The sequence below is a fragment of the Patagioenas fasciata genome, chromosome 5 (assembly GCF_037038585.1).
Source record: "Patagioenas fasciata isolate bPatFas1 chromosome 5, bPatFas1.hap1, whole genome shotgun sequence".
In the NCBI taxonomy this organism is placed as follows: Eukaryota; Metazoa; Chordata; class Aves; order Columbiformes; family Columbidae; genus Patagioenas; species Patagioenas fasciata.
Genome location: NC_092524.1, coordinates 45,430,262 through 45,446,068, shown reverse-complemented (window position 1 = coordinate 45,446,068; position 15,807 = coordinate 45,430,262). Strand labels below are relative to the sequence as shown.

Sequence of the window (15,807 nt, the reverse complement as noted above, 5' to 3'; positions counted from 1 at the left end):
GCTCCAGGACAGCAGGGAACCATCATGTGTAATGGTTACTTTGGAAGACAAATGACATAACTCTCAACACCCCTCACCATCCTTCTTCTTCCCCCAACTTTATAGCATGATATTATATGGCGTGGAATATCCCTTTGGTCAGTTGGGCTCAGCTGTCCCAGCTCTTTGTGCACCCCCAGCCTTCTTGCTGGTGAGGCGGTATGAGAAGCGGCAAAGGCCTTGACTCTTTGTAACCAGCAATAACTAGAACAACCCTGTGTTAACAACGTTGTGTCCAGCACAAATCCAAAAGGTGGCCCCATACCAGCTACTGTGAAGGAAATTAACTGTACCCCAGCCCAAACCAGCATACTGCTGAAGCCTGTATTTTTGTGTGGTTTTCTCAAGCACAGTAGCAGGCAATAGGATATGAATGTGATGGACAGTTGCCCTGCTTTGTTCTTGTACTTTCCCTTCTTCCAAGTATTTGAAGCTTAGGAACTATGTGAGCTGTCTGTAGTTTCTATGTATTTAGGATGCTATATTACATACTTTAAAACCTATGCAAAGGTTTGAAAACTTGAACTTACCTTAGGCATTTTTAATTTTACTTTTTACATGTTTATTTTGGTTTTGTTTTATTAGTAGCTCTAAAACTGGTCTGGTCATGGTATGTAGTAGTTTCAATTGTCCTTCTCTTTTGGAATTACTTACTCTGTTAGCAGCATATAAACCTTTATTTCTACTGACCAGAGTTTTGAAATTTAATTTTGTACCTGGATTCCAGTCTTTACAATGTGATGGCACTTTGTGGGATTCATTAATCATTTTAGAGTAGTGTGAATTTTGTTGCCCTGTAATTCTAGTGGATCACATGATGTTCAAAGAGATTCCAATGAAATCAGCAATAGTAACACAAAAGTATTGTCTCTGTAAGGGTATGTGGAAGGAGAGAACGTTGATTGCTTTAAAGGTATCTGGTGGAGGCAGCAACTCCTCCTAACATCCCTTTACAGTCTCCAAGTTTATTGGTGATGTTTAGTTAAGGTGCTCAACTAAACCACCAGACAATGAATTTATATAACTTAAGCTGTCTATTGTGAGGAATTGTATCTTTTTCTAGTGATATGTTTATACATTTTCAAATTATACTGTAAAATCTTGAGATTCCCCTCCATTTATTTTTTTTTCCTTGTGTACGTAGCACAATGCTCCCATTCCTCAAGGAGGACGGGGTGCAATCCAGTTTGTGACTCAGTACCAGCATTCCAGTGGACAGAGACGTATCAGAGTGACCACGGTTGCCAGAAAGTAGGTTTTACTTGTGATGAATCATTTTCGAAAAAGCAGGATATGTATTTGCCTTTTATCTTTGGATTATGTAAGCAGTCTATTGTTCTGGGATACGCAGTGCCGCAGGTGGTGAAGGCATCATCATACCTTTGAGACGGTTGCCTCTCTGGTTCTGTGGGCAGTTTCTTCTTTGGGAGGTGCAGTGGCTGTATAATGATGTTATGGGAGTGCTCTGAAGTAGCCCAAGGTAGATGAAGAGGAAGCTTTGGGTGAAATTCTATAGCCTAAACTGAGGAGCTGGTTAGACTTGGGGAATGGCAGAGATCATAACTTAATTTGAGAGTGTTAGCTGCAGTTCAGGGGGGTGTAAATATCTGTTCTTCCACGCATAATTTTTACCCACGGCTTTCTTGGTTCAATTTACTTCACAATTTTAGCAGATGATCTTTAATATTATGCAGGCATTTTTCAGTGTCCAATGACATTTTCTTTAACCTGAGGGAAATTACTGATTGGTTAGTTTGAGGGAAAATTCAATTTATCAAAAAAAGCATTGTCCTTACTGTTGATATGAATATTTTGTTAACTTACATTGGTTATATTCGTAAAATCTTCTTGGCGAATGATAAAAAGAGAAATTAATAGGCTGCCTTATAAACTGTAATGAACAAGCAAGGTGCACAAGAAAACTGCTGGTGTGGGAATGTGTGATTAGCTTAATGGACAGTGTTTTCTGTAGCTTAACCTTTAATTAATAGTTTTTAATATAATAATTGTTTTATAAGTGGCATTATGTTTTATTTCACTGGTTGCATGGCATCTGTACAAATAAGGGACACCCCTAATAAAGAACGGTTAACTGAGAGGCTGCTCGTTTACACCCAGCAGATTTTTGAAGTCCTAGCATGAGTTTAACTGCTAACACTTCTTTCTTTGCCTTAATTTTGAAGGGGTAGTTTGAGGTCAGACATACTTGTGTTGTTCTTTTGCAGCTGGGCAGATGCACAGACACAGATTCAAAACATCGCTGCATCTTTTGACCAGGAAGCTGCTGCGATTCTCATGGCTAGATTGGCGGTGTATAGGGCAGAGACGGAAGAGGGGCCTGATGTGCTCAGGTGGCTGGACAGACAACTTATACGACTGGTAAAAAGACTATATTAAAAGAGTCAGATTGGTTTCTTGTCTCCAGGCATGTTTTTCTGAAATGACTAATGTTCAGTGATTTGTTTCTTTAAACATAAAAAAAAATGAACTGAGCACTTAATTTCCACAAGTGGGTATGCAGAACTAACAAAGATATTCTATTTTAAATGAAAAAAAGAGCAGATATGCCCTTAGTTTGTTTATGGAAGTTTCCTCATTATTTGGTAGTTGCCAACAACTGAGAGAAATTTTAGCATGAGATTAGCAGAAATTAAAACTTTCTCTACTTTCTGCTGCCCGTAATGACATTGTAGATGAAATATTTTTAGAAAAAAAAAAAGCCGAGGTGTCTAGAAAACTATATGGAATTTCTTTTTTTTCAAAAGTTTTTATTTTATTTTATTTTATTTTATTTTATTTTATTTTATTTTATTTTATTTTATTTTATTTATTTTATTTTATTTCTTACTTTTAAGTATGCACTTATTAATAACTTAATTTTGAACATGTTCTCCATGGCTGTTTAGTCATCTAACTCTGCTTAGCAATTTTAGAGAAAAAAAACAAAAAACCATTAAAGCCTCATACAGAAGGAAATCACTGCTTGTTAAGAAAAGAACTGGTTTCTGTTTGCTTACAAAGCTGTAAGTGCCTCAGATGACATGTCTGTTAAAAACAAACAAACTTACTTGTTTGGTCATGCCATTACTGTATGTTTATTAATTCAGATAATGTTTTGTTTTACTCCAGTGTCAGAAATTTGGAGAATATCACAAGGATGATCCAAGCTCTTTCAGATTTTCAGAAACCTTTTCACTTTACCCACAGGTGAGCAGAAGGAGCGTGTGTCTGGAAGGGATAAAGAGAGTTTGCTTAGTGAAGGGAGAGCCACTGCAGCACAGAGTAAAATAAAGGCTTTACACTGGATACTGGAATGAAAAGACCTCCCTGCCCCCAGCTACTGTCTGGCATCTGACATTAGGCAAATCACTGCTGTTGTCTGTGCTGCTGTGACCCATTTTGCCCTCTGTCCTTACAGCTAGATTAACTCTGTGTATTTTTTTTTTTCTCCTGTAATGGAATCCTCATCTTAGACAAGTTTGTAATTTGGATAATTACACTGTTTGTTTGTTTGTTTGTTTTTCCCTCTTTAGGGCAGTTTTAATGAAAAAAATTAGAAAATATGAGAAAAGATATGGTTTGGCTTTTTGTTTCTTTGCTCTTTGATTTATAGTACCTGAAAAGAAACACTTCTCTGGTGAAGTAAACTGGAGCTTGACTGTATTAGACTTTGAATAGTTTCTTTGCTAATAATCTGTTCTGATAGATTCCTCCATTCTGATAGTTCCAGATATGTTGCTTTTGGACTGTTCATAGAGTTCCATGATATTTCTGTTCGAGTTACCTACCAATGTGTATCGAGGTGTTAAGTGTTGTGGGGTGATTGATTCAGCAATAAAAGGATTTTGTTTTTTTCATTTTACTAACAAAGTTCGACTTCACTGTGGTTGATGTTTTTTCTGTTCACATGCACAGCAGCCTCCCTGTTAGGCACAGGGGAACTTAAAGGAAGGGCTTGGCAGTAGTCAGTCATCTTATTTATCAGTTAGTACTGAAGAAGAAGAAATATTCAACTTTTAATTCAAAGCTGCTTTGTAGGTTTATCCATTCTGCTGTCTCTGTCTTATTCTCATGAGAGTATGTAAAAACTGGCAAAGATGCAAATACAAGTTAAAAATGTTGAAGGACTTGGAATTCAATTTTTTAGTGGCATAACTCTCATGTAGTTTGTGGAAAATATTTATCTCCTTGTACAATTCTCCTTTTGATCTGTGAAAGTTTGAACAAATGGTTTTTGTTTTGCAGTTTATGTTTCACCTGAGAAGATCTCCCTTCTTACAAGTTTTTAACAACAGTCCAGATGAGAGCTCCTACTATCGTCATCATTTTATGCGTCAAGATCTAACCCAGTCGCTTATCATGGTTCAGCCAATTCTTTATGCCTACTCTTTCAATGGACCTCCAGAGGTATCATTATATATAACATAACAGTAGGTTAAAATATGCTATTTTGAGATAGGGGTGGTTATTGTCCTCACTGTGACATGTTGTAAAATGTGTTGGTTTAAAATTTATTGCGTGAGAAAGAATATTCATTTAATATAGAACATACTATGAGCAAGGCATATCTCAGAATTCTGATTTAGCATAGTCCTGAGAAGAAAAGTCACTGTGTGAAATGATGTTTTAAACTAAGGAATGGTATGTTTTTTATTAGGTTTTGAGAGCCATAGGAGTTTGGGTTTGTTTTTGTGGTACCAGAATGAAAACATCAACAAAAATGTTTTTAATTCGCAATGTACTTTTTCTGTAGAGTTTGAAAGAAAAGTTGGATTTTTTGAAATGTACAAAATTCACTCTGTGTGAACACCCTCATCCAAGGCTTCTAATTCTGATGTGGTTACCATTATGTATGTATTTGGTACAGAACCTTCCAGCTGACCTTATCATGGCACGTTCTGTATAAACCTAAAATAAAAAGATTGTTTTCCAAGAAGCTTGTGAACAAAGTGTAAGATCCTGCAACAAAACTAGTTTGGCAGATAAGAGAGAGTGAGGAAATGGTAAGACAGTGAAAATAAACATTGTAGGCAAGGATCTTGGCAGGTTGGAATTCTAACTGTTAGGATTTTGTTGGTTGGTTTTGTGTTTGTTTGGTTTTTTTTTGTTTTGTTTTGTTTTTGGTTTTGGTTTTTTTTTGTTTGTTTTTTTTTCTTTTATTTTTGTGTGTGGCTTTTTTTTTTTTTTTAGGCTGTGTAAGTTAAAAAAAAAAAGACTTTTAAAAGTGGAGTTTAAAGTAATGAGATGGTTTGTGAAGAGCTACTCATGGGTGTAAGATCACATTCCCATGTATGAATAACAATTAGTCATGTGGGTGATGCAATGGAGAAGTATGATCAAGCGGGAACTGTTACCTCAGTGTAGAATGAGTAATAAACTTTTTTTGATTCTTGGAATTGTCAATATTTTTGTTATCTCTAATTAGATTGATCCAATTCAATCACATGGTACTGATTCAGTTAAATAATATTGTGCCAATATAGTGTCACGGCCCTTAAAAAGGTGAATTAAACCTCCAATATTACGTTAGGTTTCATAAATCCATAAATCATGAATGTACAGTATTGGTGGATATATATGCACAGTAATAGTAGGTGCAAGAAGACAAGACTAAAAAAAAACCCCAAACAGCTCTCAACCCTCAAATCTTATACTTGAATAACTACTGAATCTTTATACATTGAAATGTCATTCAAATTAGTGGCATTGTATCAATAAATATGGAGGTACTTGAAAGACTAGAAAAGGACATAACAATGAAAGAGGTTTCAGCTCTTGAATACATTTTTTTTATTACTTTCATGAAGTTATATATTCAGAATTGGGGTGGATAACTTTAGAATGAGACTGTGTGGCTTGCAGATGTATAACGTGAAAACAAGCAAATACGGAGCTTTAGTAAGTGATTGAAAACGTTCCTAAGATTCAGTGTCTGATTCAAGAAGCTGGTAATGCCATTTGGTTGCTCATTTCTACATCGGTTGGTAATTTTTTTTTATTTTTAAATCTTAGCCTGTTCTTCTGGATAGCAGCAGCATTTTACCAGATCGCATTCTCTTGATGGACACCTTTTTCCAGATACTTATTTATCATGGAGAGGTAAGATTTGTAATTTCTTACGTAAATATTCTTTTTCTGTAGGAGTCTGAAAGGTGAACCCCAGTTCTAATGCACTCCCCATCATTGACTTCTCATCTGCATAGCTGATACCAGACTGCTGATTCATGTTCATGGTTTCATGACCTGACATGCCTACACACAGACACCTGACATTGCCTCATGTTGCAGTCCTGCTTGTTATGATGGGTTTAAGAGGAATTAATTTCAATATTCAGATAATTTGTTTAGATCAATAATTTTACAACTTTTGAGAGTGTTATGCCCTGCAAGCCTCCTGCTTTTCACTCATTTATTTTTGACCTTCTTCAGGGATATGGAATCAGAACATCAAGTTCTGTAGTCATCCTTCATCTGCACTGTCTTGGAGGAATGAAACTGCTCCTGGCAGTTAGATGGACAGACATTACCTAGTAATATAAATGCTTGTGACTTGCTGGTGCTCTGTTTCCCTGGAGGAACCGAACTGCTGCTTTTCACTGCTTTGTGACTGTAAATGTTTCACAGCTGAGAGTTTGAGAAGTACTGTTCTGGATCATGTCCTCATAGCTGCACTTTTTAAAATGGTTATTAAACTTTAATACTTCTTAAGTAGAAAAATGTCCTCTCTATTTTTGTAAGATGCTGTCAGGAAGCAGCAGGGGCGGGCTGCTCCCTGAGGGAAGGGGAGTGGGGAGCTGAGCATGATAGAGCAGAGCAGTTTGTGGGCAGCAGCCAGGCTCAGCCTCCAGTCAAGATCATCAGACAGTCAGTGGGGATGAGGCAGATCCCAGTTCAAGCTGGGAAGTGAAGTCCCTGGGTGAGGGTCCAGACGACTGGGCTACATGGGCAGGTACAGGCCTGGCTGCCCCGTAGCTCAGGCAGGAGCCAGAAATGAGCCTCAGCTTAAAAGCAGCTGCCAAGCAAAGGAGGGGGAGCCCCTGCTGGGGCTTCCTCCAGGTCTTTCCTAACTGCAACCTGTATTGGTGAGCTGACCTTGACCACTCCCAGAATGTTAGGAGGCTGTGCTACAGGCCCTGAAAGATAAGCATCAGTAAAATATTTATTTCTTATATGTCATAGTTATTTGAACCTGCTTTAGCAGGCGGGTTGGACTAGATGATCTCCAGAGGTCCCTTCCAACCCAAACTGTTGTGATTCTGTGATATCATATATGCATATTAGAGAACTGTGAATAGTATCCTTGACCTCATGAACTAAATATTTATCATACAAAGGGTGACAAAATAACAGATGGAACACACATTGTTAGAGTTTTTTAAAAAAAAATAATGGTATGGTACTTGCACATCTTGGCTTTTCAAAGTTAATGTGCATACTATAGGACAGAAAGGGATGAATGATAGAAAAGAGGCCAGCAATGACACATTTTCACCTGAAAACACCTTTGTATTTTCTAAGAAAAACTGGTGAATCAATTCTGAACTTCTTTCTTCCCCCATCACCAGACCATAGCTCAGTGGCGTAAATCAGGTTACCAAGATATGCCGGAATATGAAAATTTTCACCACTTGCTACAAGCTCCGATAGATGATGCCCAAGAAATTCTCCATTCCAGATTTCCAATGCCCAGATACATTGATACAGAACATGGAGGAAGTCAGGTATGGTGAAGTATATATTACATAATCTAAGAGGTGATGTATTAGTGATGTCATGAATTTTTTTTTCAGTAGTAAACACGCATTTCTGTGCTAAAATATGTGTAAACTACAAGTGAACATTTTGAATTTTAAAGCTTTTACAGAGACAGATATGTAATAGTAGGTTTTTGCCTAATTTGTGAATCTTATTTTTTATTACTATTTTTATCATACTGACTTGGACTTTCAGATTCCTTGTGTGAGATGTGTAGGACAAAAAGTTAGTGCATGTCAGAGTCTGTGGACCATTACCAGAGTTTTTCTTTGTGTTATTTTTTTTGAAACTTCTTAATTGCTATCTTACTGATATTCACATTTGCTTTGCTAGTGTTTAGAAAAAAGAAAAAAGCTTACTTTCTGCTGCATTGAAAAGTTGTTAGCAGTTCTCCATCATAGCTGTAGAATCCAGGGAGTGGCTTTATTTATAGAAGTTCTTCTTGCTCTTCTGAATAGGTATAGGTGCACATTTTAATCTCCAAATAACAGAAATTACATATTTCATACACATGTATCTTTTTATTATAAGAAACTTGTATTTGAGAAGGTTAATTTATTGCCTGTGTTTTGTTTTTTAAAGGCTCGTTTCTTGCTTTCCAAAGTAAATCCCTCTCAGACTCATAACAATATGTATGCATGGGGACAGGTAAGTAAGAATCTGTTGATGAAGCTTGTATGCGTGATTTTGTTTTTCAGTGTTTCAGAAATGGAGTGACACATTGTGTATATAAAAGTAATAATGCCAAGTTTTGAAACTGAAAAATAAATGCAGTTTTGGCCTGATGCCACCAAAATTGCAAAAGTTAAGAAAAATTGATTTCATTTCTTCAGACAAAAATGATCTGGTTTGGTCTTTTAAGCTTGTATTAGGCTGCTTTCATGTGTACCATATTTCTTGGACAGAGACGTTCATACTCCTTAGAATGAGAGCACTTAGCACACTTAAAGACTAAGGGACCTTTTTGCCATAGGGGAAATAAATTTTGAAGTTAGTTATAAGCAAGAACTGAAAATTACACCAATACTGATGTTTTCCAGAATTTTTGTGGCCTGGATGATCCTGAATCAGTCTTTCAAATCTTATATCGTTAGGAAGGAAGTTACATGAGTGCTCAAAAGTTAAATTTTCTGGAGCAGTTTGTGTTCTTGAACCTTGCATCCCAGTTCCATGTTGTTCTTCCACTTTCAGCTGTTATAGTGGGAAGAGAAACACTGCTGTGCGTGAATGCTAGTGCAGTGTCATTTTCTCATGAAAAAGTAATGCCATCAGACAGTTGAAGCTACATTCTAACTGTACTTGTAGAGTATTTTGCTAAAGGGTACAGTGTTCAAGTTATGAGGGAGAGAGCTCTGTAGCAATTCTATGGTAGTCATTTTTGTCAGCTTAGTTTTATTAGGGTATGTTTTTCACAGGGATGTGTTGGTTCTAATGAAGCTTCTGGGAATGAAGGGCACCGAGATCCAGAGTTGAAAATACTTGAAAGCTTTGTATTGAGTCAGGGACAGCACAATTTGAACCCAGCTCTCTTGCCTCCAAAGCTGATAACCTGAGCAGCACTTTGTTAGTGTCTCTTCATCGTGTTTCCTCCACAACATACACACAAATCCTGTAGTTTGAAAGGTCTTTTTTTTTAATCTAAACATTACCTGGAAATTTTTGAAGTTTTGACATTTTCAACAGTACAGGACAACTGTTTCCTGCTCATTTGTTAATAATTAGTAAGCAAATGAAACAGTATACCAAATACAAATGCAAATACAAAACAATTATTGAACTGGTCTCTAATAAAATTGTTCATGCTGGACAAGTGAGACTCTTTGATACATTTTAGAAACCCCAGCTTTCCCTTCTAATTTTGAAAAGAATTCAGTTCTGGGGTAACGTAAGAAATGGTGTATTAATCTCCCTAGTAGTATTGCAGCGTGTGTGTTCAACACAATGTCCTCCTGTGACTGCAGGGTTTTTTGTTGACAGAGTTGAACCGATTGCAGATTATGAAATGAGAAATGTAAGTGCTTGTAGAAAATTTTTAACTGAATTGGTTTTGCTCTTATTTTTCTCATGAGCTACCTGGATTGTTTAATGTTTTTTTATTTTGTCCGTAACTGAAAGTCTACAGAAAAATTTGCTAGTCCACATTGACCTGAAGAGGGCATCCACATACCACTGAAACCATGTTTCAGGAAGTGATGAATTTTGACTAGTTTGGGTTTTAATATTGAAAGTAAAGATTTTTTTAAATTTTAGCAGATGAGTGCCTTATATAGTATAGAAACATTTGTAGAAAATAATGGCAAACTTTTCATGCACATCTGTTATATTGGTTAGTCTTTGAAGATGCAGTTGAAATTTTCAGGTTATATTAGATATGACATTTATTTGAGAATAGCTTTTTTTTTAAAATCTTTTTTTGCCTTGGTAACTATGGGGAATTTGCAACATGAAATGAAGATGTCAGTGGCACAAATCTTATCAAATGCCCAGCTAGATGTCACTGAATCACTGTTAATTAAATTTAAGTTCTCATTTTATGCCTTAGCTCAAAAGTTTTTTAAACAGAAAACAAAACTTAAGGTGGTCTGTGAAAAACTGAAGTGAATTCTCCTGTACTTTTCAGACTTGTATATTGTGACCTTACTGGATTTCACTTGATTCTCCAGCAAATCAAATACTCTGCTACCTTACTAGAATGAGGGGTTCTCAGTCATCAGAGTAAAGCTGCTGCTGTTGGGGGTAACCTCAGGAACAGTCCGTGCATTGGTTTTAATTACCCTGGATCACCATGTGCAGTCATTGGGAAGGATCTCTTTTCTTAGGGGTCTGTCAGCGCCTTTGGTTTATTTACTGGAGGATGATGTGCTGTTCTTTGATGCATAAGACACGAGGTGGCGAATTATATCCTGCTCAGAATTGAACTACTTGTAATTCCGTTGTGGCTTCTTACATAAGGGAGCTCAGGATTAGCATTTGACAGGCTTGGAAGTAGGTAGAACATCCTTTATTTTTGTCTTGCCACCATCAGCTGATAGACAATTCCTGCCCTTCCCTGAGAGTGACCATGTATTGGGTCAAGAGTGTTGTAGTGATCCAAGAACTCTTACTGCTTCTGGATTTGTCCTTTGATCATTAACCGAGGACTGGTTTTGGCCAGTTCTCAAAAAAGGCTGGTTTTGGCCAGTTCTAAGCATCCTTGCTAAGACTTCCATGTCTGTATTTTGGAAGATTTTGTAAGTATTCAGACAGCACTGATTTGATTTGGAAATGTGGGTGCTTAGTACCTTTGAAAAGGTTGAATGTTTGAGATTTATAGGAATTCTTTCTACATCTGTAAATGGAAGTAATGGCAGATTGGTTTCTGAGGACTTAAGAAAGTTACTATGTAACATTTGCAGAATTGCCAACTGCTGTTTTCTTTAGACTGTAAATTTGTCTTAAAAAATAATTTAAAAAATGACAATTTTGAACTTCTTGGAATTCTAAAAATTACTTCTGAGGTCAAAAAGTAAATTATGAAAATCCACCTCAGGGTTGATGTGTTTTTTTTTTTTTAATATTTTGTGGGCTGATTTTGCAGTGTCATGACCTTCAGATACTGGTTTTGGTGTTTCTCTGAGGTGGCACAGAGCTGTAGGAAAGGTTTGGCCAGGATTTCCTTCAGAAAGCCAGTTGAACCTTCACTCTGTCAAATCAGACCCTTAGTGGATTTGTTTCTTCGTTTCGTAATTTTGAAATGTCTGAGGTCCAGTGACAGATACTGAATTGTTAGTTGTGTTACTTGCTTGTCTCTGTTTCTCTCATCTTTGCTCCATTGAGGTAGGAATGATACAGGAATTGTGGTGTGGAAGTTTTATTTACTTCTAAAAATGTATGAGTTAGCATTTGGCAGCTGTCAAAAACTCTGTACAGTGGTTGTAAATGTCTTGCTATACTGCAGCCCGTGGCTGTATGCATTAAAATGGAAGAGAGTGTAGTTATGGTTTATGCCTGAATTTATGTAAGCATATGAAGATTTATGTAAATGTATAGTCTGCTGTTTTTTGTCAGAGGATTTCAACAATGATATGCTTCTAAGGTCTTTCTAAATTTGTAAAGTGTTTATTTAATGGAACGTATTGTGCTTTAAGATGCTTTTTCTTCACAAAGAGTATAATCAATTCTCGTTTCCTTTTATGTTGCAGGAGTCTGGAGCACCCATTCTTACTGATGATGTCAGCTTGCAAGTATTTATGGATCATCTGAAGAAACTTGCTGTCTCTAGTGCTGCCTGAGATTCTGCAGTGCAGTAAAGGCACAGATAAGCTGTAGCCATATTTCAACTTTTTCTCATTTACACTTTTCCATGTCTCTTGTGACAGAATGCTCTGATATGCACAAGCTGCCTGACTAGATATAAAGCAGTGTTGTTTTCAAAGAAAAGCTTTTGTTATCAGCGAATGTTTTAATGTGAACTGCAGTTTGTAAAAATGACAGGTAGTAGATTAAATTAAGTTATAATTAGAGGAAAAAGAACAGTCACTTTGATTACTGTGATACTATAATTACTTTGAGATGTGATTTCAGTTTCCCTTTTAAATGGTTGAGGTTGATTCTTCTCTGCACTACAAAGGCACATTGAATAATAAAGGAAATCTTTGGTGATGTTGGGCTTTCCAGACTGCCATATGACTACTCTTATTACTCAATTTGAGCACGAGGTGAACAAAGAAGCAACAAAAAGCATATAAAAATAGTATTAACTCAGTCTTTTGACTTAGGCTGCCGAACTTTTCTTTCCTGCAGATATTATTGTTCATGTTCACTTTAAGAGTATTTAATTTCAAATATTTCTTCCCCCTTACCCTTCTTGATTATTTGGGAACAGAGTTTTTCTTTATTTTCACGTAAAGAATTTGAAGTGAAAAACTAAAACTGTTATTGCACAAAATTTAAATCCACATTTTATATTTTTGACAAAAGTATATATTATCAAACACGATAACAGATGAGATGCTCAAAAGTTAACATTTTTAGTTTGAGCTAAGAAATCCTACGCTACCAAAATGAACTGACTAAGGGTTACAGCCTTGATTTTTGTCTTGGCTAGTGTATACTTAAAAAAAAATATATATTTACCTTCTTTATTATTGCCTTATGATGTTATTACACTAATACATGACACTGCACATCTGCTTTTTGGTTTTACATCCTTTTTATTATCAATTCAACAGGTTATAGTTCTTGTTGAAACAGTATTATATAGAATTTGATGTCGTTAATTTGATATTTAGTTCATACTTGATTTTTTGGGGGGTGGAGGAATTAGTATGATTTCCAATTTACTTGTTGACGTTTACGCATAAACCAGATGTTTACATAAGTAATATGACATTTTGACAAGTAATGATGTGAAATGTGGTAGTGGGCAATAAAGAAATGTGCCAGGTCTAGAAGAAGAGGGAGAGTTTTGACATAGGAAATTAAATCATAAACTGGTGTGATAACATGAGGTTTTCTTTCCTGTTTTCTGTAAATTCTCAAAAAATTGATGAAATCAAATGCTCTCCATTTCTTTGGTCTTAATGAGATGAGCTCCTTTTGCCTCAGTACAAATAAAATACATGTTTTTCTCTCACTTCTTGTATTGTGCTGGTTTTTGTCAGTGCTTGAAATGAAATGTGGAAATAAAGGTAGTAATGACAAAATTTAGAATAACTTCACCACTTTGATTCATCTGGTAATTGGTATCAAACTTGTTTAAATTCCACAGATGCTGAACTGTTCACACTAGTGGCAATTTAGGAGATAAAAATTCAGTAGCCCTCTTGACCGTGTTTTTTAGCTAATAAACAGCTTTAAAAAAATCTTGTAATACTAAATATGTCCAATATATTTGGCAGTTAAATATCAGTTGACTAATAATTCGTCACCAAGTGATGAATTGATTTGTGATGAATTGATTTATGATTCTACAATAAGTCATGATAATGGATGGGTTTTTTTGTGCTTTCCTTCCTACCCTTTCACCAGCTTTCACCCTGTAATAGGTTCTTTTATCCAATCTCTTGACAATATTAGCTTCTTTTGTAGCTTCAAGTATTTAACATTGTCAAAGAGTTTTTTTGAAAATCCAAATATGTCTGAGGGATTACTGCTTACTCATCTCTTCCAAAGAGTCCGTATGGTTACTGAGACAGGATTCGCCTTCGTAGGAAGTGTGCTGACTCTTTCCCAAACGCCCATGTCTATCCATAGGCTTGTGAGTCTTGCTCCTCATTAGAGCCTCCATCCACCATCCCAGGAGGGAGAGAGATCAGGCTCAGCAGTCTGGAACTTGCAGGATTCTCTCAACAGCCGTTTTTGTGGATGAAGGTGACAGGGGCAGCAGTCTGCCAGTCATCCAGCACAGGGACTGTCTATGATGAGTTACACATGTTCACTGGCACCTCTGCTCTTCGATGTCTCGCTGCCTTCAGAACTCCTGGGTGAAAGCCATCCTGTCCTGGTAACTTGTTAACATCTCATTTATCTACTTGATCTAATATCTTTTGCATATTTACATAGGTCACGTGAGCTACACTGGGGAAGTAATGTTTATGAGTGAGAACTGATCAACATTTAAAGTTAAAACAGTTTGTTGTAGGGTTGTGCTACAGGAGAAAGTGGTTTGAAAAAGATAAATCGCTGCTATTTGCAATCCTTGTTAGCATCTGCATTACTAGATTTTGTGGTCAAGAGATGCTGCCTGATCTGTGCAGCATCTATGGCACATTGTTGTCTTATCACAGGGGCTGGTTGACCTGTTTGACTGTGATAGCAGGCTTTGCAGTGATTTCTTTAAATATTTAGTTTTGGCTAGACACAGAATGGAAATTGGAGGAAGACTAGGTCAAATGTTCTTGTCGAAAAACACAAGGCCTTGAAAGAAGTGGCCTTCTGCAGGACAAGGGATAAAACAGATGCTGCCTGTTCTGTTAAGGACTGGGAAGCTGAAAACTGGAAATTCTACATGGGCCGTCAGAGGTAGGGGAGAAAGCAGTTGCATACTGCTTTCTCTGCTTTGTTTGGCTGGCTGTGAGTTTTAGAACAGAACAAAATCTGTTCTGGATATATTCCTCACTGGATGCATATGTGCCTGAAGCATTGCCATCTGGGAAGGACTTTTGTCTCAGAGAGCAGCATGGGTGAATCTGAAGTTAATGTTTTGCCAGGATCATGAAATCAAATAGAGGCTCCTGGCACTGTAACAGCTGTTCATGTTCTTAGATATGCTTGTTGATGGTGTTTGGACATCATATAAGAAAGCACATTGTGATTGGCAGTCCTTGCATTGTGCCTGGTCGATAAGGCACTTATTTCTGGCTTGCTGCCTTTTTCTCAGGGCAGCTTTTCAGGCTGTATGTGATACACAAACATCTGAATTTTTCTTCTCTTTTCATTGCTTTAAATCCTGTACTTACAATCCATTAATTATGTCCACTTACCCTCCATGTGTTTAAATGAGCCCACAACACAGAGCTCTTACGGCTGGCACATGAAAGATTAGGTAGAAGTTTGCTGGACCTTGTAAGTGTGAGAACTGCCCTTCATTCAGGAAGAGAAATGGTGTTTAAACTCTGTTTTGCAATGAGCCACTTAGAGCGATAGAAACCATCATCCAAAATGTGGAGAATGACCCCATATTTAGATGTATAAAAGCCTCAAAGCTCTAAGTGTTTCTGACTGAACCTCAAAACCAGACTTTTAGCTGTCTGCACAGAGATGTGTATGCTAGAAAGAAGGCTGGGACATCCCCTGACAATGCTCTGCTCTTTCACAGGTGAGCAGGTAGCAAACTTCTGCTATTTGGTTTCTTGCTGGTTGGTAGATTTTTTGCTGCTGTGATAAATGTCCTGGCATGGCCACTACTGTGCCCCCACTTCACAGGATTGGGAGTGGCACAGCTGGTATGTTAAGAACCTTTGGAAAGAATTTACAGTAACTGAATCCATGTTACATGAATCCCATGTTTGGGATTTTTTTTTTTAAAGGAGG

At 36.9% G+C, this 15,807-nt stretch overlaps 1 protein-coding gene across 3 annotated transcripts in view; it reads left to right on the top strand.

Annotated features, from left to right (window-relative positions):
- Positions 1-13,408, top strand: part of SEC23A (SEC23 homolog A, COPII coat complex component) — a 30,351-nt gene extending 16,943 nt beyond the window's left edge. For all 3 annotated transcript variants that reach the window (XM_065838462.2, XM_065838461.2, XM_065838463.2), the window contains exons 13-20: positions 1,184-1,290; positions 2,265-2,418; positions 3,169-3,246; positions 4,285-4,446; positions 6,052-6,138; positions 7,605-7,760; positions 8,377-8,442; positions 11,976-13,408. In XM_065838462.2, coding sequence (XP_065694534.1) covers positions 1,184-1,290; positions 2,265-2,418; positions 3,169-3,246; positions 4,285-4,446; positions 6,052-6,138; positions 7,605-7,760; positions 8,377-8,442; positions 11,976-12,065 — 900 coding nt within the window. In that variant the 3' untranslated portion in view covers positions 12,066-13,408. The remainder of the gene's footprint in view (positions 1-1,183; positions 1,291-2,264; positions 2,419-3,168; positions 3,247-4,284; positions 4,447-6,051; positions 6,139-7,604; positions 7,761-8,376; positions 8,443-11,975) is intronic.
- Positions 13,409-15,807: the final 2,399 nt, after the last annotated feature.